The 18,611-nt window shown below is 32.9% G+C and overlaps 1 protein-coding gene across 1 annotated transcript in view; it reads left to right on the forward strand.

The window, feature by feature from the left end:
- The window catches only part of OCA2 (OCA2 melanosomal transmembrane protein), a 511,247-nt gene that overhangs the window by 288,963 nt on the left and 203,673 nt on the right, over positions 1-18,611 (forward strand). The window contains exon 17 of the mRNA XM_074231942.1: positions 16,795-16,854. Within this exon, the coding sequence (XP_074088043.1) occupies positions 16,795-16,854 (60 nt within the window). The remainder of the gene's footprint in view (positions 1-16,794; positions 16,855-18,611) is intronic.

Below are 18,611 nucleotides of genomic sequence, written 5' to 3' on the forward strand. Positions count from 1 at the left end.
TCCTTTTATAATTGATCAATTCTATTTTTGCAAGAGTTTTCCATTTGACCAATTGTATTTTCTAATGATTTATTTTAATGTTTCAAGGTGTTAATTTTCTCTCCCAAATTTTCCAATTGATTTTTAAACTCCTTCCTCATTTCTTTAAGTAAGTCTTTCTGTGCTGGAGAGCAGGTCATATTCTCCTCAGAGGCTCTAGGTCTCACTGAGTTAGTGTTTCTTCCTTCCAAGAATTTTTCTATATACTCCTCTTTGCTCTGGCCTTTCTTCATTATCCTAAAACCTTGTGTTGGAGAGGGCCTGGTTCACAGGGTTTTGGTGTCAGGATTCCTAGAGGCTTTACTCACTGAGTGCAATATCTCCAGCTGGTCGGTAGGGAGTGCTAGAGATTTTGTTCCTTCAGTGTAATATCTCCATCTGACCTTTGGGAGTGCTGGTTGCTCTCTCTGGAGTATCTTTGACGTTGATTGAGGCCTTCCACCTTGGCCTTGATCAATAGTGGGCTATACCCTGGGATGAGGTGATCACTCTCCCTACTGTCAGCTGAGGTGGTTCTGCTACTGGGCCTTAGCCTGGGACAGAGGTAGTCTGTAATTATGTTTGTTTGGGGAAGAGGCTTCAGCTGAATGGAGGTGTGGACTCTGAGTTCCTCTTGACCAGAGGAGCCCAGGGACAGACGTATGCAAATCTCACACACTGGGAACTCTCACTCCCACCCTGCAGGCAAGCTCCAGACAGTCAGGACAACCAATGCCTCTGCTCCTTAGTTGACCCAAGCCCGATGGTCGACCAGGCTCTAGCCTGGCAGCTGATCAAGCTGGTCTAGTTCTTAGACCCTCAGACTTCTGGGCTCTGGCCCTGGCACTAATCAGGCTAATCCACTGCTGTTTCAGGCTCCCAAGCTCTCACTAGTCCCCTGTTCTGGGCAGAGTCCACCTTCTGTGCCTGGAGTCACCCACTATCTTGGAAGACAGATCCTGAGGTAGATGTTCTTTCTCCTGGCTTTTCTTTTTGGGTTTTGTCAATTGAATTTCTGTTAAGAGGTTTGTTTCATATTATTTATAAGGGAAGATCAGGAGACTTTAGAACTGTGCCCACCTTCTCTTGGCCATCTTAGTCAGAAGTCCTGAAAAAATACTTTTGACAAAATATAGCACCCATTCCTTCTAAAAACACTAGAGAGCATAGGAATAAATGGACTTTTTTCCTTAAAATGATAAGCAGTATCTATCTGAAGCCATCAGCAAGCATTATATGTAATGGAGATGAACTTAAAGTATTCCCAATAGGATCAGGAGTGAAACAAAGATGCGTTATCATCACTATTATTCAGTATTGTATTAGAAATGTTAGCTTTAGCAATAAGAAGAAAAAGAAATCAAAGGAATTAGAATAGGCAATGAAGAAAAAACTTAAACTCTTTTTTTTTAGTTTCATGAAGTTTTAATTTTATAAGGTAGAATCATTATGGTTAGCCTATAATTTTCATACCTAATTTTTTCCATTAAATATTTTTTGTAGAGTTTTACAATTTTTCCTCTCATCTTACTTCCCTCCCCCCACCCTCCCCCATAGAAGGCAATTTGCCAGTCTTTACATTGTTTCCATGTTATACATTGATCCAATTTGGGTGTGATGAGAGAGAAATAATATCCTTAAGGAAGAAACATAAAGTATAAGAGATAACAAGATCAGACAATAAGATATCAGGTTTTTTCCTAAATTAAAGGAAATAGTCCTTGGACTTTGTTCAAACTCCATGGTTGTTTATCTGGATACAGATGGTATTCTCCATTGCAGACAGCCCAAAATTGTTCCTGATTGTTACACTGATGAAATGAGTGAGTCCATCAAGTTTGATAATCGCCCCCATGTTGCTGTTAGGGTGTACAGTGTTTTTCCTGGTTCTGCTCATCTCACTCAGCATCAGTTAATGCAAATCTCTCCAGGCTTCCCTGAATTCCTATGTCTCCTGGTTTCTAATAGAACAATAGTAAAATTTTCACTATTTGAAGATGATATGATGATATACCTAGAGAACATAAGAAAATCATTTAAAAACTTCTGTAAACAATTAGCAGCTTTAGCAAGTTGAAGGATATAAATCTTGCACAAAATCCTCAGCATTTCTGTATATTTCTAACAAGATATAACAGCAAGATACAGAAAGAGAAATCCCATCTAAAATAACTTCAGACAACATAAAATACTTGAGAAGTAACCTGCCAAGGCAGACTCAGAAACTTTTTGACCAAAAAAAAAAAAAACCAGCTATAAAATACTTTTCACACAAAATCAGATTTAAATAACTGGGCAAATATCAATGACTCATAGGTAGGCCACGGTTATATAATAAAAATTGCAATTCTACCTAATTTAAATGGCTTATTTAGTGCCATATCAATCAAACTTCCAAAAAATTGCTTTAGAAATAATAAAAATATAATATAATAATAATAAATAAAAAGAAATAAAAAATTATAAAAAATTAGAAATAATAATAATTCATCTGGAAAAACAAAAGGTCAAGAACATCTAGGGAATTAATTTAAAAAAATTAAAGTATGGCAACCTAGCCTTACCAGATCTAAAATTATAAAGAATCAGTCATCAAACCTTTCTTGTACTAGTAAAGAAATAGAGTGGTGAATCAGTGGAATAGATCAGGTGTAAAAGAGGCAACAGAAAATGACTACAGTAATCTACTGTTTGATAAACCCAAAGATTGCAGCTTCTGTGATAAGAGCGTACTTTTCAATAAAAACTGCAAGACAGTATGACAGAAATTAGTAACTGACCAACATCTCATACCCTCTTCTAAGATAAGGTCAAGATCTAGACATAAATGATAATATTATAAGTCAATTAGGGGAAGAAAGAATAGTTTACCTGTCAGATCTGTGGAATGGGGAGCAGTTTGTTACCAAAGAAGAGATTGAGAACATAATAAAAAAAAACTGGATAGTTTAGATTATATTAAATTAAAAAAGTTTTTGCTCTAACAAAACCACTGCAACCAAGATTTGAAGGAATTTAGTACACTGGGAAACAATTTTTACAACTAGTCTTTCTGACAAAGGACTCATTTTTAAAATATATAGAGAACCCAGTCAAATTTATTTAAAAATACCCATAAGTTCTCTTTATATTTTAGATAAATGATCAAAGGATATAGCAAGGCAATTCTCAGACAAGAAATCAAAACTATCTTTGGTCATATGAAAATTTGCTCTAAATCATTATTGATTAGAGAAATGCAAAGTAAAGCATCTACGAGCCACTACTTCACACCTCTCAGATTGGCAAATATGACTAGAAGGATAATGATCAATGTTGGAGAGAATGTGGGAAATCTGGGACACAAAGCATTGAGAACTGATCCAGCCTTTCTCGAGAGCAATTTGGAATTATGACCAAAGGGCAATAAAAAATATGCATACTCTTTGATTTAGCAATTTGGGTTCTGTAACCTGAAGAGATCATGAAAAAGGGTAAAAATGCCACATATATAAATATATTCATAGCAACTCTTTTTGTGGTGGCAAAGACTTGGAAATTGAAAGGATGTCCATTAATTGGGGAGTGGTTGAACAAATTGTGTTATATGTATGTGATGGAACACTTGTTTTATAAGAAATCATGAGGGATGGAATTTCAGAAAAGACTGGAAAGACTTACGTGAAGTGATGCTGAGTGAAATGAGTAGACTCAGAACAACATTATACATACTAACAACAACATAGGATGATGATCAACTATGATGGACTTGCTCATTTCAGAAGTACAATCATCAAAGACAATTTTAGGGGATCTGTGATAGAAAACACCATCTATATCCAAGGAAGGAATTGGAATTTAAATGAAGGCCAAAGATTATCATATTCAAATTTTGAAAGTTGTCTTATGTCTTATGTTATTTTGTTATCTCTCATGCTTTCTTTTTTTCCTTTTGCATCTGATTCTTCCCTCACAACAAGTTCAATTTTGATCTATGGTTACAAATTTCAAGCCTATATCAGATTACTCTCTGTTGGGGGGCAGGGGAGTGGGAAGGAGGGAAGGAGAAAACTGTAAAACTCAAAATCTTGAAAAAAACGATGGGTAAAAACTACCATTTTTGTAGTTGGAAAAAACAAAATATTTATATAATAAAATAAGAAAAGAAAATAACTCCTTGAAAAGTAGAATTGGGCAAGTAGAATTGAATGACATTATAACGACATCAAGATATAAATAATACCAGAAAAAATAGAAGAGAATCTGAAATATCTCATAAGAAAAAACAGCTGATCTTAGTAAAGATTGAGAGAAAATATAATAATTGTTAGATCACCTTAAACTTATAATAAAACAAAGAATCTGAATTCAGTATTAAGGAAAGTATTCCTGAAACTCTAGATCAAGATAAGGTAGAATAGAAAAAAATCCACTGATCACCAACTGAAAGAGTTCTCAGGGGAAAAAACTTACACAAATGTTATGATCAGGTTTCAAAACTCTCAGGTTAAGTAGAAAGTATTGCAAGCTACAACAACCAAAACCCCAACTTAAATACTAGGAAACAGAGTCAGAATTTCACAAGACTTAGCAACTTCTACTCTAAAAGGTGTAAAATCTTGGAACATTAAATTTCAAAGAGCAAAGGAGTTGTGATTGCATACAAGAATAACACGTCAACAAAGTAGAATATAATCCTATATAAAAAAATTGAACATTTGATGAACTGAAAGACTTTCAGATATTTGTAACAAAAAAGACAGAACTCAATGGAAAATTCAATATTAAATTCAATATTAATGATCTTGAAGAAAAGTAAACAACTTATTAGAGACTAATTATAAGTCACTGATTAAGGTCAAATTGCTTACCTATAACAGGACTGTTCAAAATGCAGTGTGATTTCATGCCTCTCCCTGTGGATTTAGTAAATACTTTAATGAAGCTGAGCTACTGTAGAGTTCTTACTAAAATAGCAAATAAAAATATATTGTTTATCGTTTCAATAAAATACTTTTAAAAGTAAGTAAGTTTGGACAGTCCTGACTTATGATATATATGAAATTTTTATTAATATTAGGAATTATTAGTTAATGTAGTACTGTTCTTAAAATTACTATCATCAATAAGGTAGTTTAAAAGACAGACTGGGGTTGAATTGTGTATGATGAGATGATTTCCAAAAGCAAAATCAGGCAGCAAAATGTTAAGAGGAGCAATTATGTCATAAAAATGGGACCTGAAAAGAACTAATACAGAAGAAGCAGATGAGGTGGAAAGATGATAATATTGGAACCTTTTTCTCATCTGGGTTGAAGAGGAAACAACTTGTACATCTGGAGAAATTTAGAAGATCTAAACTTCAAGTGTGGTGAAAAAAACTGGGGGTGGGGTAAGGTGAGGGAGAGACTTTAAAGAGTAAGATTAGAAAGGTGGAATGAATAGAAAAGGAATGGACTTTTATGGTGGTAGGTAAAATAAGGAATAAGGGGAGAAATAAGGTGATAGGGTGGAAAGACTGAGAAGGAAAATAATGATTAAAATAAGTTGGAGGACAATTCACATATAGTAATTATAATTTTGAATGCAAATGAAATGAACTCATTCATTGGGGTGATAGAATTGCAGGATCCAACAATATATTTTTATATAAAACACATTTAAAATGAGAAATACACATGGAGATGTGGAGAAGAATTTATTATACTTCAGATGATTCAAAAAGAGGTAGCAAATGTGGTTTTCAGACAAAGTTATGGAGAAAATATATTGTATTTAAAGAGATAAGCAAAGTAAATACATTTTTGTTAAAAGAGACTATGGTCTTTGAAGCAATATCAGTAGTGAAGCTATATATATACTAAAAACAATAGCATTGGGGGTCGCTAGGTAGCACAGTGGATAGAGCATCGGTCCTGGAGTCAGGAGTACCTGGGTTCAAATCCAACCTCAGATACTTAATAAGTGACTTAACCCCATTGCCTTAAATAAATAAAATTTAAAAACTATCTAAAAAATAGCATTTCAAGTTTTTAAAAAAGTTAAATGAATTTTAGATGGAGATAGTATTACTATGATAGTAATATATTAATTTTCTGGTCTCAGAACTAGATAAATCTAATAGAAAAAGAAGTTACAGAAATGAAAAAAGTTTTAGATAAACTAAATAAGATGCATATCTGGAAATGTTTGAATGGAAATAGAAGTGAATAAACCTTTCTAAACTTTAATGGTACTTTTACAAAGATTCTCTCTATATATAAATACAAAAAAGTTTTGTAATTTAAAAGGAGAAATACCAGAAGCATCCTCTTCAGATCATAATGCATTTAAAAATTACATTTAACATAGGCTAAGAAAAAAACATTGATTAAAAAAATGAATTGAGATAAACAACCTAATCTTAAAAAAATGAATGGGTTAAAGAACAAATCATAAAAACAATAATTTCATTAAAGAGAATGTAATGAATTAATAAATAAATATAGGAGTTAATTATATGGAAAATTAAATCAATTGGTTACTTTGACTACAAAAAAGAAAGAAGAAAACCATAACACCAGTATTTAAAAAAGAAAAGGTGGATATATCAAGAATGAAGATGAACTTAAAGCAATTATAAGGAGATACTATGCTAATAAATTTAGTAATTTAAGTGAAATATAAGAATAGTAACAAAAGCTTAAATTTTCTAGATTAATAGTAGAGGATATAGAATATTTAAATAGATCTATTTTAGGAAAAGTACTTAAACAGGCCATAAATGGGTGTTCTGAGAGAAAAGCACTGGGACCAGATGGATTTACAAGAGAATTCTATCAATCATTTAAAGATCAGCCAATTCCAATATTAAAAAAATAATTTGAAGTTAGAGGTAAAAATGATTTTCTACCAAATTGCTTTTATGAAACAAATATGATACTGATGCCTAAACCAGGAAGAGTAAAAACAGAAAAAAAATTATGGACAAATTTTATTTTTGAATATGGATGAAGAAATACAAAATAAAACAATAGCAAAATATATTACAAAGATTATACATTATGACCAAGTGGCATTTATACCAGGAATGTAGGAATGATTTAGTATATAGAAATCTATTTACCTAATTGATTACATCAATAATAATTTTTTTAAAAAGTCATATGATTATATCAATAGTTGGAGAAAAGGTTTTTGATAAATTCTACAACTCATTTCTATGAAAAACACATTAAAATATTGGTATAAACCAAGATTTCCCTTAAATTGATAAAAATAATTTATTTAATACCTTCAGCAAGTTATATTTGCAATGCAAATAAATTAGGGACCTTCCCAATAAGAACAAGATCTGATGTGAAACAAGATTGCCCATTGTCATCAATATTATTCAATATTGTATTGAAAATCTTTGCAGTAGGAGTACAATGAGAATAAGAAATTGAAGAAATCAAAGTAGAAAAGGAAGTGATAAGACAATCCTTTTTTCAGATGATATGATGATATTCATGAAAAATCCAAAAGATTTTCAATTAATCAACTAAACTAAAAAGTTAACTGAAACAATAATTTTAGCAAAGTGACAGGACATAAAGTAAATCCTTATAAATCATCACCCTTCCTATAAATCATAAATAAATTCTGCAAAAAGAGGTTGTAAACATATCCTATTTAAAATAACTAGGTATTATAAACTACTTGGGACTACACCAAAAACTTTTTATACAAATAAGATCATATTAAAATAATTAGGGACATAGTAATTCCTTATGGATGTGAAGGGTCATTATAATAAAAATGACAATTTTACTCCTAATTAACTTATGTATTCAATGTAATTCCAATTATGAAAAAATATTTAATGAAGTATAATAAATTATACATTGGGGGGGGGAAGCCAAGTATATCAAAGAAAATAATGAAAAAAGGATAAAGGAAGGAGGTTTAGTAGTACCAGATCTTCAACTGTATTATGAGTTAGTAATTTTCAAAACTATCTAATATTGGGTAAGGAATAAAAAAAAGATATAAAGGCAATTTTCCAATGAAGAAATCAAAACACTACTGTGTAATAAGAAATGATGAATTCGAAGATCTTAGAAAGACTTAAATGAAATAATGAAGAGCAAATTGAGTAGAACTAAGAGAATATCATATATAGGAACAGCAATATTGTTCCTACTAAGTGAATAGATTATTTTGTCTGTTATATAAATTGTCAAATTAACTAAAGGACATATGAAAGTTGATGCTGTCTGCATCCAGAAATAGTTGTTTAAATCTGATAAAAAAAGTGAGTATAGAATATATATATATATATATATATATATATATATATATATATATAGGATTTTTGCAAGGCAATGGGGTTAAATGGCTTGCCCAAGTCCACACAGCTAGGTCATTATTAAGTGTCTAAGGCTGGATTTGAACTCTGGTACTCCTGACTCCAGGGCCGGTATTCTATCCAGTGCATCACCTAGCTGCCCCAGAATAATTTTATCATCTATGCGTTTTGTATTTGTGTTTTGTATATATGTATATATATATATATATGTATATATATACACATATATGTATATACACATACATATGTATATATGATATGATAGTGACCATCTCTAAGGTAAAGGTGAGGGAAGAAAAATAAAGACATTTACATGACAATTTTGTTGTATATATGAAAGAAATAGCTAGTTTTGAATAGTAGATTTTCAGTTTCTGTACAATCATCTTTTTATATTGTTATATATTTGTTCCATAAATTAAAAATAAAATTTAAAATAAACCATGGGTAGATGGGAGGAGGAACAAAAATTGGTAAGTCAATTTGGTTGAAACTTAGAATATCTGGTCTGGAAAAAATAGATTGGTACCAGTTTGTGAAAGTGTTAAAATAGTAAACCTATGGTTTTATATTTTAACCTACAGACCATAGGGAACAACTGGCCATTTTTGAGCAGCACAGTGAGTGATATGGGAACATTTGTACTTTGGGAAACTCACTATAGAAACTGTAGAAGAGAATGAATTGCAGAGTATAGAGGCTTAAAGCAAAGGGATTTATTAGAATACCATAGAAATTGTTCAGATGAGAGGTGATCTGAATCTAAACTAAGTTGTGGCCCAAGTAGTGACAACTTGTTAAGGAACTCTTTTGGGGATAAGATTCATGTTGTAGAAGGGGAATTGACAGAAATTGACAACTGACTAGATATTTGGGATGAGAAAAAGTAAATTTAACATCAAGACTATGAGCTTGGATGACTAGAAGAATGAAGGTGGTCTGGTTAGTAATTGGAAATTGCAAGCTTGTCCTGATCAATATAAAATTGTTAAGTATGTGAATTTGGATACCTCTAAACTCCCCTTTCTATGCCCTAGTATTGTATGTATCCTCTGTGCTGTTACTTTCCTATGTATAGAAAGTATAGAATTTTAGAAGGGAAGTGTAGAAGAGGGTTTGATTTGGGGGCAGAAGATAATTTCTTTTTGGACCTGTTGAATTTGGGATGCCTATAGGACATTAAGGTGGAAACATTCAGCATGCACTTGGTGATATGGTATATGTTCTTTTTTGCAAAGATTACATTATAGACCATTTTAGTCAATATTAATAGCCTTATCTTTCCCACTCTGCAACTGACCTCTGACTGCTCTATTTGTTTGCTTTGGGAAATACTTCCACAAAAGATTTTGCCTTTTAATTTCATTATCTTTCAACTTTGCCATTGTTGAATTTACACATTCTTTTTTTCTGTCATTGACATGATAAATTCTAATAAGAATAGATTGGATTAAGTTTGTCATGAGTAATTTGTTATGCATAGTTATTTGTATGCAGTATCAATTCACTGAAAAAGCAATTCGTTATATTGTAAATTGTTCAGGGTTCAATGAAGAAAGCCAAAATATTACTGGATACTATTTAAGGTCATTAGAATGATGAGGTTTATAGGAAAGATGATAATTGTAGAAAGTTTGTAATTATGCTTTTCCTCTGCCTTTCAAAGGCCGTAAGACATTGAAAAGAAGGTTCTTAATGAATTTTATTGAGTACATACACAATTGACTCAGAAACCAACCAATAAATAGATATTTTTTTTGTTGTTAGTTCATAGGATAAAAGATTTATAATGAACATGCTCTCATAGTTGCCATTGTATGTTTCCCACCTTGCTATAATTAATATCTTTCTGGGATTAGTAGTTTAACATCTTAGTGAGTTCACTTAAAATATATCTTAACAAAAAAGATTCCCACAACAATTTGCCAAGATAGTCTAACACATTTCAGTTGTTAAAAATGAAGTTTTCATAAATTTTGAAGTTTGGTGGTAGATTAATGTAATAATTCAGTATGTCTACATGGGATACCTGTTACCCATGAAAAATTATAAGTAACACTTTTTTTTTTCCCTTAGAGAAACAGTTCAATTTTATGTAAACTAGTGCTTCTTTGGAATAGTCTTTGTGGTCTGATATAATACATGACAATAGGTAGATTATATTTTCTATTTCCCAAAAAACTTTCATGAACTAGCTGATGTCTCAATTTCTATAGTATGAGATTAATTCTTTCATACCCTTTTGAAGTGCACATCTCCTCAGAGAGTGACTACATTAAGCCTAATGGATTCTTTAGTATAAATAACTTGGTCCACATGTAATCAGCCTTAATGGAAGATATGGAGGATGATAATCATTGGAAATAAGAAGATAGAGGAGAAAGAAATGTCATAGTGGGAATAAGGGGTATAGAAGATTAGAAGGAGTTAAGAGGTATACAAAGAAAGATCACATATTTAGCAATTTTGTATAGAGCAACACAATCTTGCATTTTTAGAAAGGAGATAGATTTCAGATCCACTTCTGCAATGAAAGCTCTGAGATGAAAGAGAAGCTGAGAGACATAATTTCTGGGTAATTAATAACTAATTTATTAATTATACTAACAAATAATCAGTAAATTGATAGTTGCCTCTCTATGTGACCAGAGACAAATCATGGAGATTATCAAATGCTCAGAAACATTTGAAAAAGTGGGTTTCCGTGTCAGGAGGAGATCATCCCTGATTGGTGAATAGTCAATGAGGGAGCAGCCATTGAAATGAGGAGGTGTACTGAAAACCTTCACTTCCTCCTTATGCTTAATAATGAGACTTAGCTCCTTCTAGTTATCTGGACAGAAGAATTCATCTCTTCCCAACCACCTAAAGTTGAATAGTTGGTGAAAGGGAGTCAGGGGAATGAGCCTATTGCTTTTTAGAACCTCTGAATTTACCTAGAATAGATTTTCTTTACACTTTAATGAGAAATAAGATCTCCCAAATGGATGAGGTCCCACTCAAGACTGATCTATAAGCATTAGACCCAGAATGAAGAAATAAAGGGGGAAAAAAATCAGTCCTTTCTAGTTTAATAATTATTCATTAATGATAGAAAATAATAATTTATTGCAATCATATATATTTATAATTATTTTGTATCTTATAGTCACAGAGTATTGATTGAAATATTCCAATATTTGTGACTTGCCCATGGTCATACAATGAATATATTCTAGAGGAAGGACTTAAACCACTGTATTATTGCTCTAAGAGTATTCAATATACCATACTGCTTCTCAAGCATACAGATAAATAATAAATAGCCTCCTTTTCCTATTTGTTTTAGTACTTTCTACAGGAGTGAACAAACTTGATGAAGCTTAAAGTGTGGGGAGGGTCCCTTCCATGGCCGTGATACTTCAGAGTTAGGTTGAGCTCTTGGAGTCCACTTTCAAGGGCTGCTGAACTTGAAAAGCTGAGGAATGGTTGTTTTTTGTTGGCTTTTTCAACATGCTGTTAGCCAGTCTCCTGGTATTCTTTGAGACATAAAGAATATTTCCCAGTTCTATTTAATATTTAGAATCAGTCAACCCAGGTAACTACATAATTCACTATAACTATCAGGTGGCATTACTTTCTCACTGGTTTGTCAAGTAGGAGGTACTCTATTAAACTCTAAAGGTCTATTAAAATGTGAACTATTATTCTCATTATAATTATTATTCATTTTGATTTTACCAGTGCTACCCAAGTTTTGTAATGAAGTTATCACATTTTTAAAAGGTGCTTCTAAACCTATACAACTTTAGAACAATATGTAGATTGTTATGGAGTATTTGAAAGTTCAGGTTTAAGCATCATGGTGGAAAAGATATGAATAGGCTGTGATTCTTAATATTTGGTAGAATACCCAAATTCATGAGATTGTGGATCCACTAAAATTGTCATTTAATTATGAGTCTGGAATAGCTTTAGCCTTCTGTAACTGTGAGCACTGCAAAACTATTCAGGGACTTTGGTGAAGCCTACATGACAATAGATTGACTTTTTTGTTTATGACATCTCTACTCACTTAAGAAAGGCATTTATGTTCCCAAGTCCCTAAGTTCTAGGGACAGAGATAAGAGCAAAAAAGAAAAACAAGGTACTTAAATTCTAATGTGGAAAGACAATAACAAAAGAAGACCAAGAAGGGGAGGGGGTAGTCAAAGTTCAGGAAGTCAGAAGCAGAGTCAATAGGGGAATGAACATTGGCCTGCCTGGGCCCCTCTGAAAATGAATCAAAATTATTTTAAAGAGATTAAATTTGTTGATTTTCTCTTGATTAATGTTAACTAGATTTTTTCTCACAGAGACCAAGATATTTTGGATACTCTGAAGATTTAACTTGTCTGCCTGCTGAGACAGCTGAATAAAAACAAATAGATCTTTATCTCTGTATAGAGTAGTCAACTGTGTTACATACATGAATGGAAAAGAGCAGTGATGTGAATAATTAAAATGGCAGATAATTAAAAATGTTCATTTGACTTTGTAATGTTTTGTATATACCTTTATTGTATCTACTTCAACAATAAATAGTACTCTCAAGTCTATGAAATCTGGGCAGTCTACCAGCACCATACCAGGAAACTGAATCACTTCCATTTAAATTATTTTAGGGAGACAGTGAAGATCACTGGACCCTGAACTTCTTTCTCTCTCTTTTTTAAACTGATATTTTATTTTTACAAATACATGTTACCAAAGTTTTTCAACATTTATCCATATGCATATGTATATTTTTATGTTACAAAACTTCCTTCCACTCACCCTTCCCACTCCATTCCCTTAGTGGTAAACAGTCAGGTTAACATTGTACATACATATTTGTGATAAACATGTTTATAAATTAGTCATTTTTGGTATGAGGAATTAGGATTAAGGGAAAGAGACACACATAAAAGATTTTTTTACAAAGTGTTCATCAGGTTCTGAAGGGTTTTATAAATTTAATTTTGTTTTGTTTTGTTTTTCTTTCTCTGGGTGGAGCTAGCATTGTCCTTAGCTGGTCCAATAAGGTTCTCCTAGCTCTGAACTGGGGAGAGGAGCTGCTTCCATCAAGGATGATAATCTCACAATGTTGTTGTTGATGTGTACATTATTCTCTTGGTTCTACTTCCTTCACTCAGCATCAGATCCTGTAACTCATTTTATGCTTCTTTAGAGTCCAACCATATAATATTCCATAGAATTCATATACCATAACTTGTTTAGCCATTCCCCAATTGATGAACATCTCCTCAATTTCCAATTCTTTGCCACTTTGCCACTATAAAAAAGAGCTGCTATGAATATTTTGGAACATGTGACACTTTTCCAATTTTTTTTCTTTGGAATATAAATCTATTATTGGAATTGCTGGGTCAAAGGGAATGAACAATTTTCTTGGTCTTTGGGCATAGTTCCATATTGCTCTCCAGAAAGGTTGGATCACCTGAGCTTCCTTCTCAAGCTAAACTGCCAAGCATTCAAATGTTACTACAGAGAGCACAACTATGATGGACTGGTCATGTTGTTCATATGCCAAATACATGCTTGCCAAAAAGTCTATTTTATGGGGAACTCACATGGGCAAGCACACTCGGGGGGGGGTCAGAAACAGCAATATAAGGACACTCTAAAGGTCTTTTTAAAAGACCTTTGGAATAGATTGTGCAGCACAGGAGGCAATGACACAGGACTGCCTACCTAGCATGGTGTGTCCTCATCAGAGAGCGTGCTGGGTTTTGTGAGCAAGGCAGAATTAAAGCAGCTTACAGGAAATGTGGGATGTGCAAGTTTAGAGGACCCACATCTAGGTGTTCACACGGACTATTTGTTTCCTATCTATGGTAGAGCATTCTGAGCTCATATTGGTGTGATCAGGACCAGTTGAACACACTGTAACTTGTCTCTAGCATAGTTATGTTGTTTTGATCTTCTTTGATAATGAAGGAGAAGAATCAGCAAAGAGGTATATCTCATCAGGAATTAAAAAGCTAGAATTTACCTAGTTTCTATTTTCTGATCAGATTCTATTGCTTCAAGTACTGTGTCTTGAATGGACAGCATTGTCATTGCCTACTGACAAAGTTCTGATCTAGGGAATGTTAATATTTCCTTTATTTTTCTTCTCCAACTACAGAGCTGTGATATCAGGAAGGCAGTGACTATTTACAAATATTTCTTTAATGAAGGTTGGAGTCATTTTACCATGCTAAGGTAGCTTATAAGAATGGAGATAGATGAGATTTCTGGACTGGTGTTACCTAAATTGATTCTTACACTGGAACTACAGAACTGAATATTTTGATAGGGAACAAGAAGAAAAGGTTTATTGAGGTAGAATAATTCATTTCCAGTGAGTTGGCTTCCTTGACTGTCTAGCTTTCTTTATATAGCATATTGATAAAAGACACCAGGTCTTTGACAACACTGCCAAAATCATTCCTATTCTCTCAGTTAAACTGGCATTAGAGTACAGGATCCTACCAGTCAATGCTATTGGGAGCCTTTCTAACATCAAAAGAAAATGATATCTCAATTTTTCAGGCAAGGAACTCTTCCAAGGAATTCAGTTCTTCAAAGAAAAGAGGCATGATACAAACTTTTTTTTATTTATAGCATTTGTTTTGGAAATTGAGGGGATGCCCATCAATTGAGGAATGACTGAACAAATTGTGGTATATGAATGTAATGGCATATTACCATGTTAAAAGAAAATGATGAGCAGGAAGATTTCAGAAAAACCTGAAAAGACTTACATGAACTGATACAAAGTGAATTGAGTAGAACCAGAATATTGTTCAGTATAAAATCAATGCTGTGTAATGATCACCTATGAATAATGTACCTCTTCTCAATAATACAGTAAAACAAAACAGTTCCAAAGGTCTAGTGGTGGAAAATGTATCCATATGCAGAAAAAGAACTGATGGAGTCTGAATGCAGATAAAAAGCATACTATTTTCACTTTCTTTAAGTTTTTTTTTCCCATTTTGGTCTCTCTTCTTTTACAACATGACTTATATGGAAATATATTTACATGATTGCACATGTGTAACCCATTTAAAATTCATACCTTTTAGGGAAGTACAGAGGAGGAATAAAGAAAAAGAATTTGAAATCAGTATTTTAAAAACTGAATTTTAAAAATTGTCTTTACATGTAATTGGAAAAAAATAAAATGCTATTTTAAAAAAGATGAGATCATGAGATCCTGAAAAATTAGTTGTCACATTTTTAGAAAGTCACTTAACTCTAAGTGACTCAATTTCTTCATCTGAAATTTGAGTGATGGGCTAGATGAGCTCTTAAGTTATTACCAATTCTAACATTCTGTCATTATAGTCTTCTAAACTTTTTATTTAATCAGATTTCTCCTTCTGTGATGGGAAGTTTGCCAACAACTTCTTAGAACTCTTAAGCATGTAAATTTAATTGTGAACTAAAACTTTGCAAAATAACTTATAGAGGCAAGTTATTTGAAATGTTTTTCTCATAGGGAAATATTTTGCCAACAAAAATGAGTGAGTTGGTGTGTCAAGTAACAAGTATTTATTAAATGTTAATACTGCTAGTCTTGGGATGCAAAGAGAGGCAAGTACATATTTTTCTCTAAGGAACTCACATTCTTATTGAGGAAACAACATGTTGTTTTAAGATATTGTTATTTTTAAGTTATTTTTAACTTTTAACTTTATTTTGGGTTTACTTGGCAAAGACACAGGAGTGGTATGCCATTTCCTTCTTTAGTTCTTTTTACAGCTGAGTAAACTGAGGTCAGCAAGGTTAAGTGACTTGCCTAGGGTCATACAGCTAATAGGTGTCTGAAGCTGGATTTGAACTCAGGTTTTCCTGACTACAGGTTCAATACCCTACCCACTTTGCCTCCTACCTGCACTGTTATTTGCTTTGCTACTGGTACCCTAAATGCTATGGGATCTTTCCAACCAAGTTGTACTTGGAACCTCTTGGATGTGTTGTCTTATTGAATATACCAAAAGAATGTAAGCTTCTTGAGATTAGGGCTGATCTTAATTTTGTAACCCAAGTTGACTTTTTTTTAAGCACAGTTCTTTGTATTTAATAAGTGCTTTATATTTTCCCCATTTATTTATTCATTCATTCATTCAACTCATTCAATCAGGACACAGAGTTGTGCTACTATCTGCATTTTTTAAAGGGACTCTTCCATTTCGAATTCAGTTCAGCAATGACTGAAACACATATCCTTAAGGGGTATCTGCCATTGCTATTGTACTGTTTTACTTGCTAACACTGCAATGTGCACATAAGTTGGTGAATTATTTATATACAATATATTTGTTCTGACCTTTTGTAAAAAGAGACAGTTTTGGCATATATTCTATTTTACTTTTCTCATTTTAAAGACATGACTTTAAAATTGTGCATATATATGCTCTTTTCTATATTTTCACTTATGATCAATCCATTTCTTTTAGGCTTTGGCACATCTCCACCTGATAGACTATATTGGAGAACAGACAGCTTTGCTGATAAAGGTAACATTGAATGATAACGTTTAAAGTATTTCATTCAATAATGGGTTACTGATCTTTTCTGTTTCAAAAGCTGTCATGAGGGGGCAGCTAGGTGGGACAGTGGATAGAGCACCAACCTGGGAGTCAGGAAGACCTGAGTTCAAATTTGATCTCAGAAACTTAATAATTGTTTAGCTGTGTGACCTTAGTCAAATCTAACCCTAACCCTAACCCTCATTGCCTTAACTAAATAAAAAATTAAAAAACAAACAAAAGCTGACATGGACAATTTTTATTGATTACAAAATAAGTGACTAAAGGGGAGTTATTTTATCAATTTGTCGTAAAAACAAGGGAAGATTTTTTTTTTTTTGTAAGAGAAAGGGTATAATTATATGTCTGCTTTAAGTCTTAAGTTGAAATCAGTGAGTTGGTATGTCAATTCTGCTTTTGCACAAAATCTTGCCTGTCCATGAAACTATACAGGGATTTGATTACACTTACTGGTGTAATTATCCAAAAACTAAGAAACGGATATTCTGTGTATAGGTTGTCCAAAGGATTATCATATTGGTAAGACTTGGTAAATAACCATATGATATTGGGCAGATAATTTAACTGGAATATCAATTTTCTCTTGTGTAAAATGAAGGAATTTTATTAAGTAATCTAAAAAGTCCTTTGCCCCTTCAAAGTTTCATAAATTTGACATTTGTGACCTTCTCTGGCAGAGTTGTAGGGGAAGATTCCTCAGCGTACTGAAATGATCATTTAGCATTCCCTCAGGAAACTGTAATAGCCCCAGTTTCCTAATATTTTAGGAAGCTTAAGAAGAAATTTTGAGACTATTCTTACCCATAAATGTATGGAAGTAGGTCCTATGAGTATTGGGCTAAGGCAGGGGTTGGCAAACTACAGCCCAAATGTCAAATCTGCCTAATTTTTTGTGGTCTGCAAGTAGTGAATAATTATTTGCATTTTAAAATCCAGTAAAATTTTATTCAAAAAATTCTTCCCTCATAGCTGTATATAGAAAAGGAACTAGACCAGATTTGATTCTTAGACAATAGTTGACCTCTGGTCTAGGGTATGGGGAATTTTAGATTTAGTTGTCAAACTTCAAAAATATTGATTTCTAGGATAACTGGAAATGATTGAAATGACTGAATAAGTGAAAATGACTGAAAACAATTATGGAACAATCCAGAAGATATTCTCAAGAATAGAATTTTTGCTGCCTTCATGCATAATACAGACATCATTGACTAGTATCAAGGTTAGATAATACTATGGCAGCTTACAGACCAGTCCAGTCAATATACAAGACTACTAAAGGAATATAGACAAAGAGGTAACTAAGAAACTTAAACAAACTTTTCTGCCACAGAGATCTTTTATCTTCAGCCTTAGTTTTTATTCCCACTGCCCCCCCCCTTTCTCTCCTTCTTTTCTTCTATCAAACTCCTCTGACTCCTTAATCCCTCTGTCATCGTCATGTTCTTCTTCTTCTTCTTCTTCTTCTTCTTCTTCTTCTTCTTCTTCCTTCTCCTTCTCCTTCTTCTTCTCCTTCTTCTTCTCCTCCTCCTCCTCCCTCCTCCTCCTCCTCCTCCTCCTTCTTCTCCCTCTACTTCTTCTCCTTCTCCTTGTTCTTCTTCTCCTCCTCTTCCTTCTTCTTCTTTTTCTTCTTCTTCTTCTCCTTCCCCTCCTCCTCCTTCTTCTTCTCCCTCTACTTCTTCTCCTTCTCCTTGTTCTTCTTCTCCTCCTCTTCCTTCTTCTTC

This window comes from Macrotis lagotis, chromosome 1 (genome assembly GCF_037893015.1).
Source record: "Macrotis lagotis isolate mMagLag1 chromosome 1, bilby.v1.9.chrom.fasta, whole genome shotgun sequence".
Lineage (NCBI taxonomy): Eukaryota > Metazoa > Chordata > Mammalia > Peramelemorphia > Peramelidae > Macrotis > Macrotis lagotis.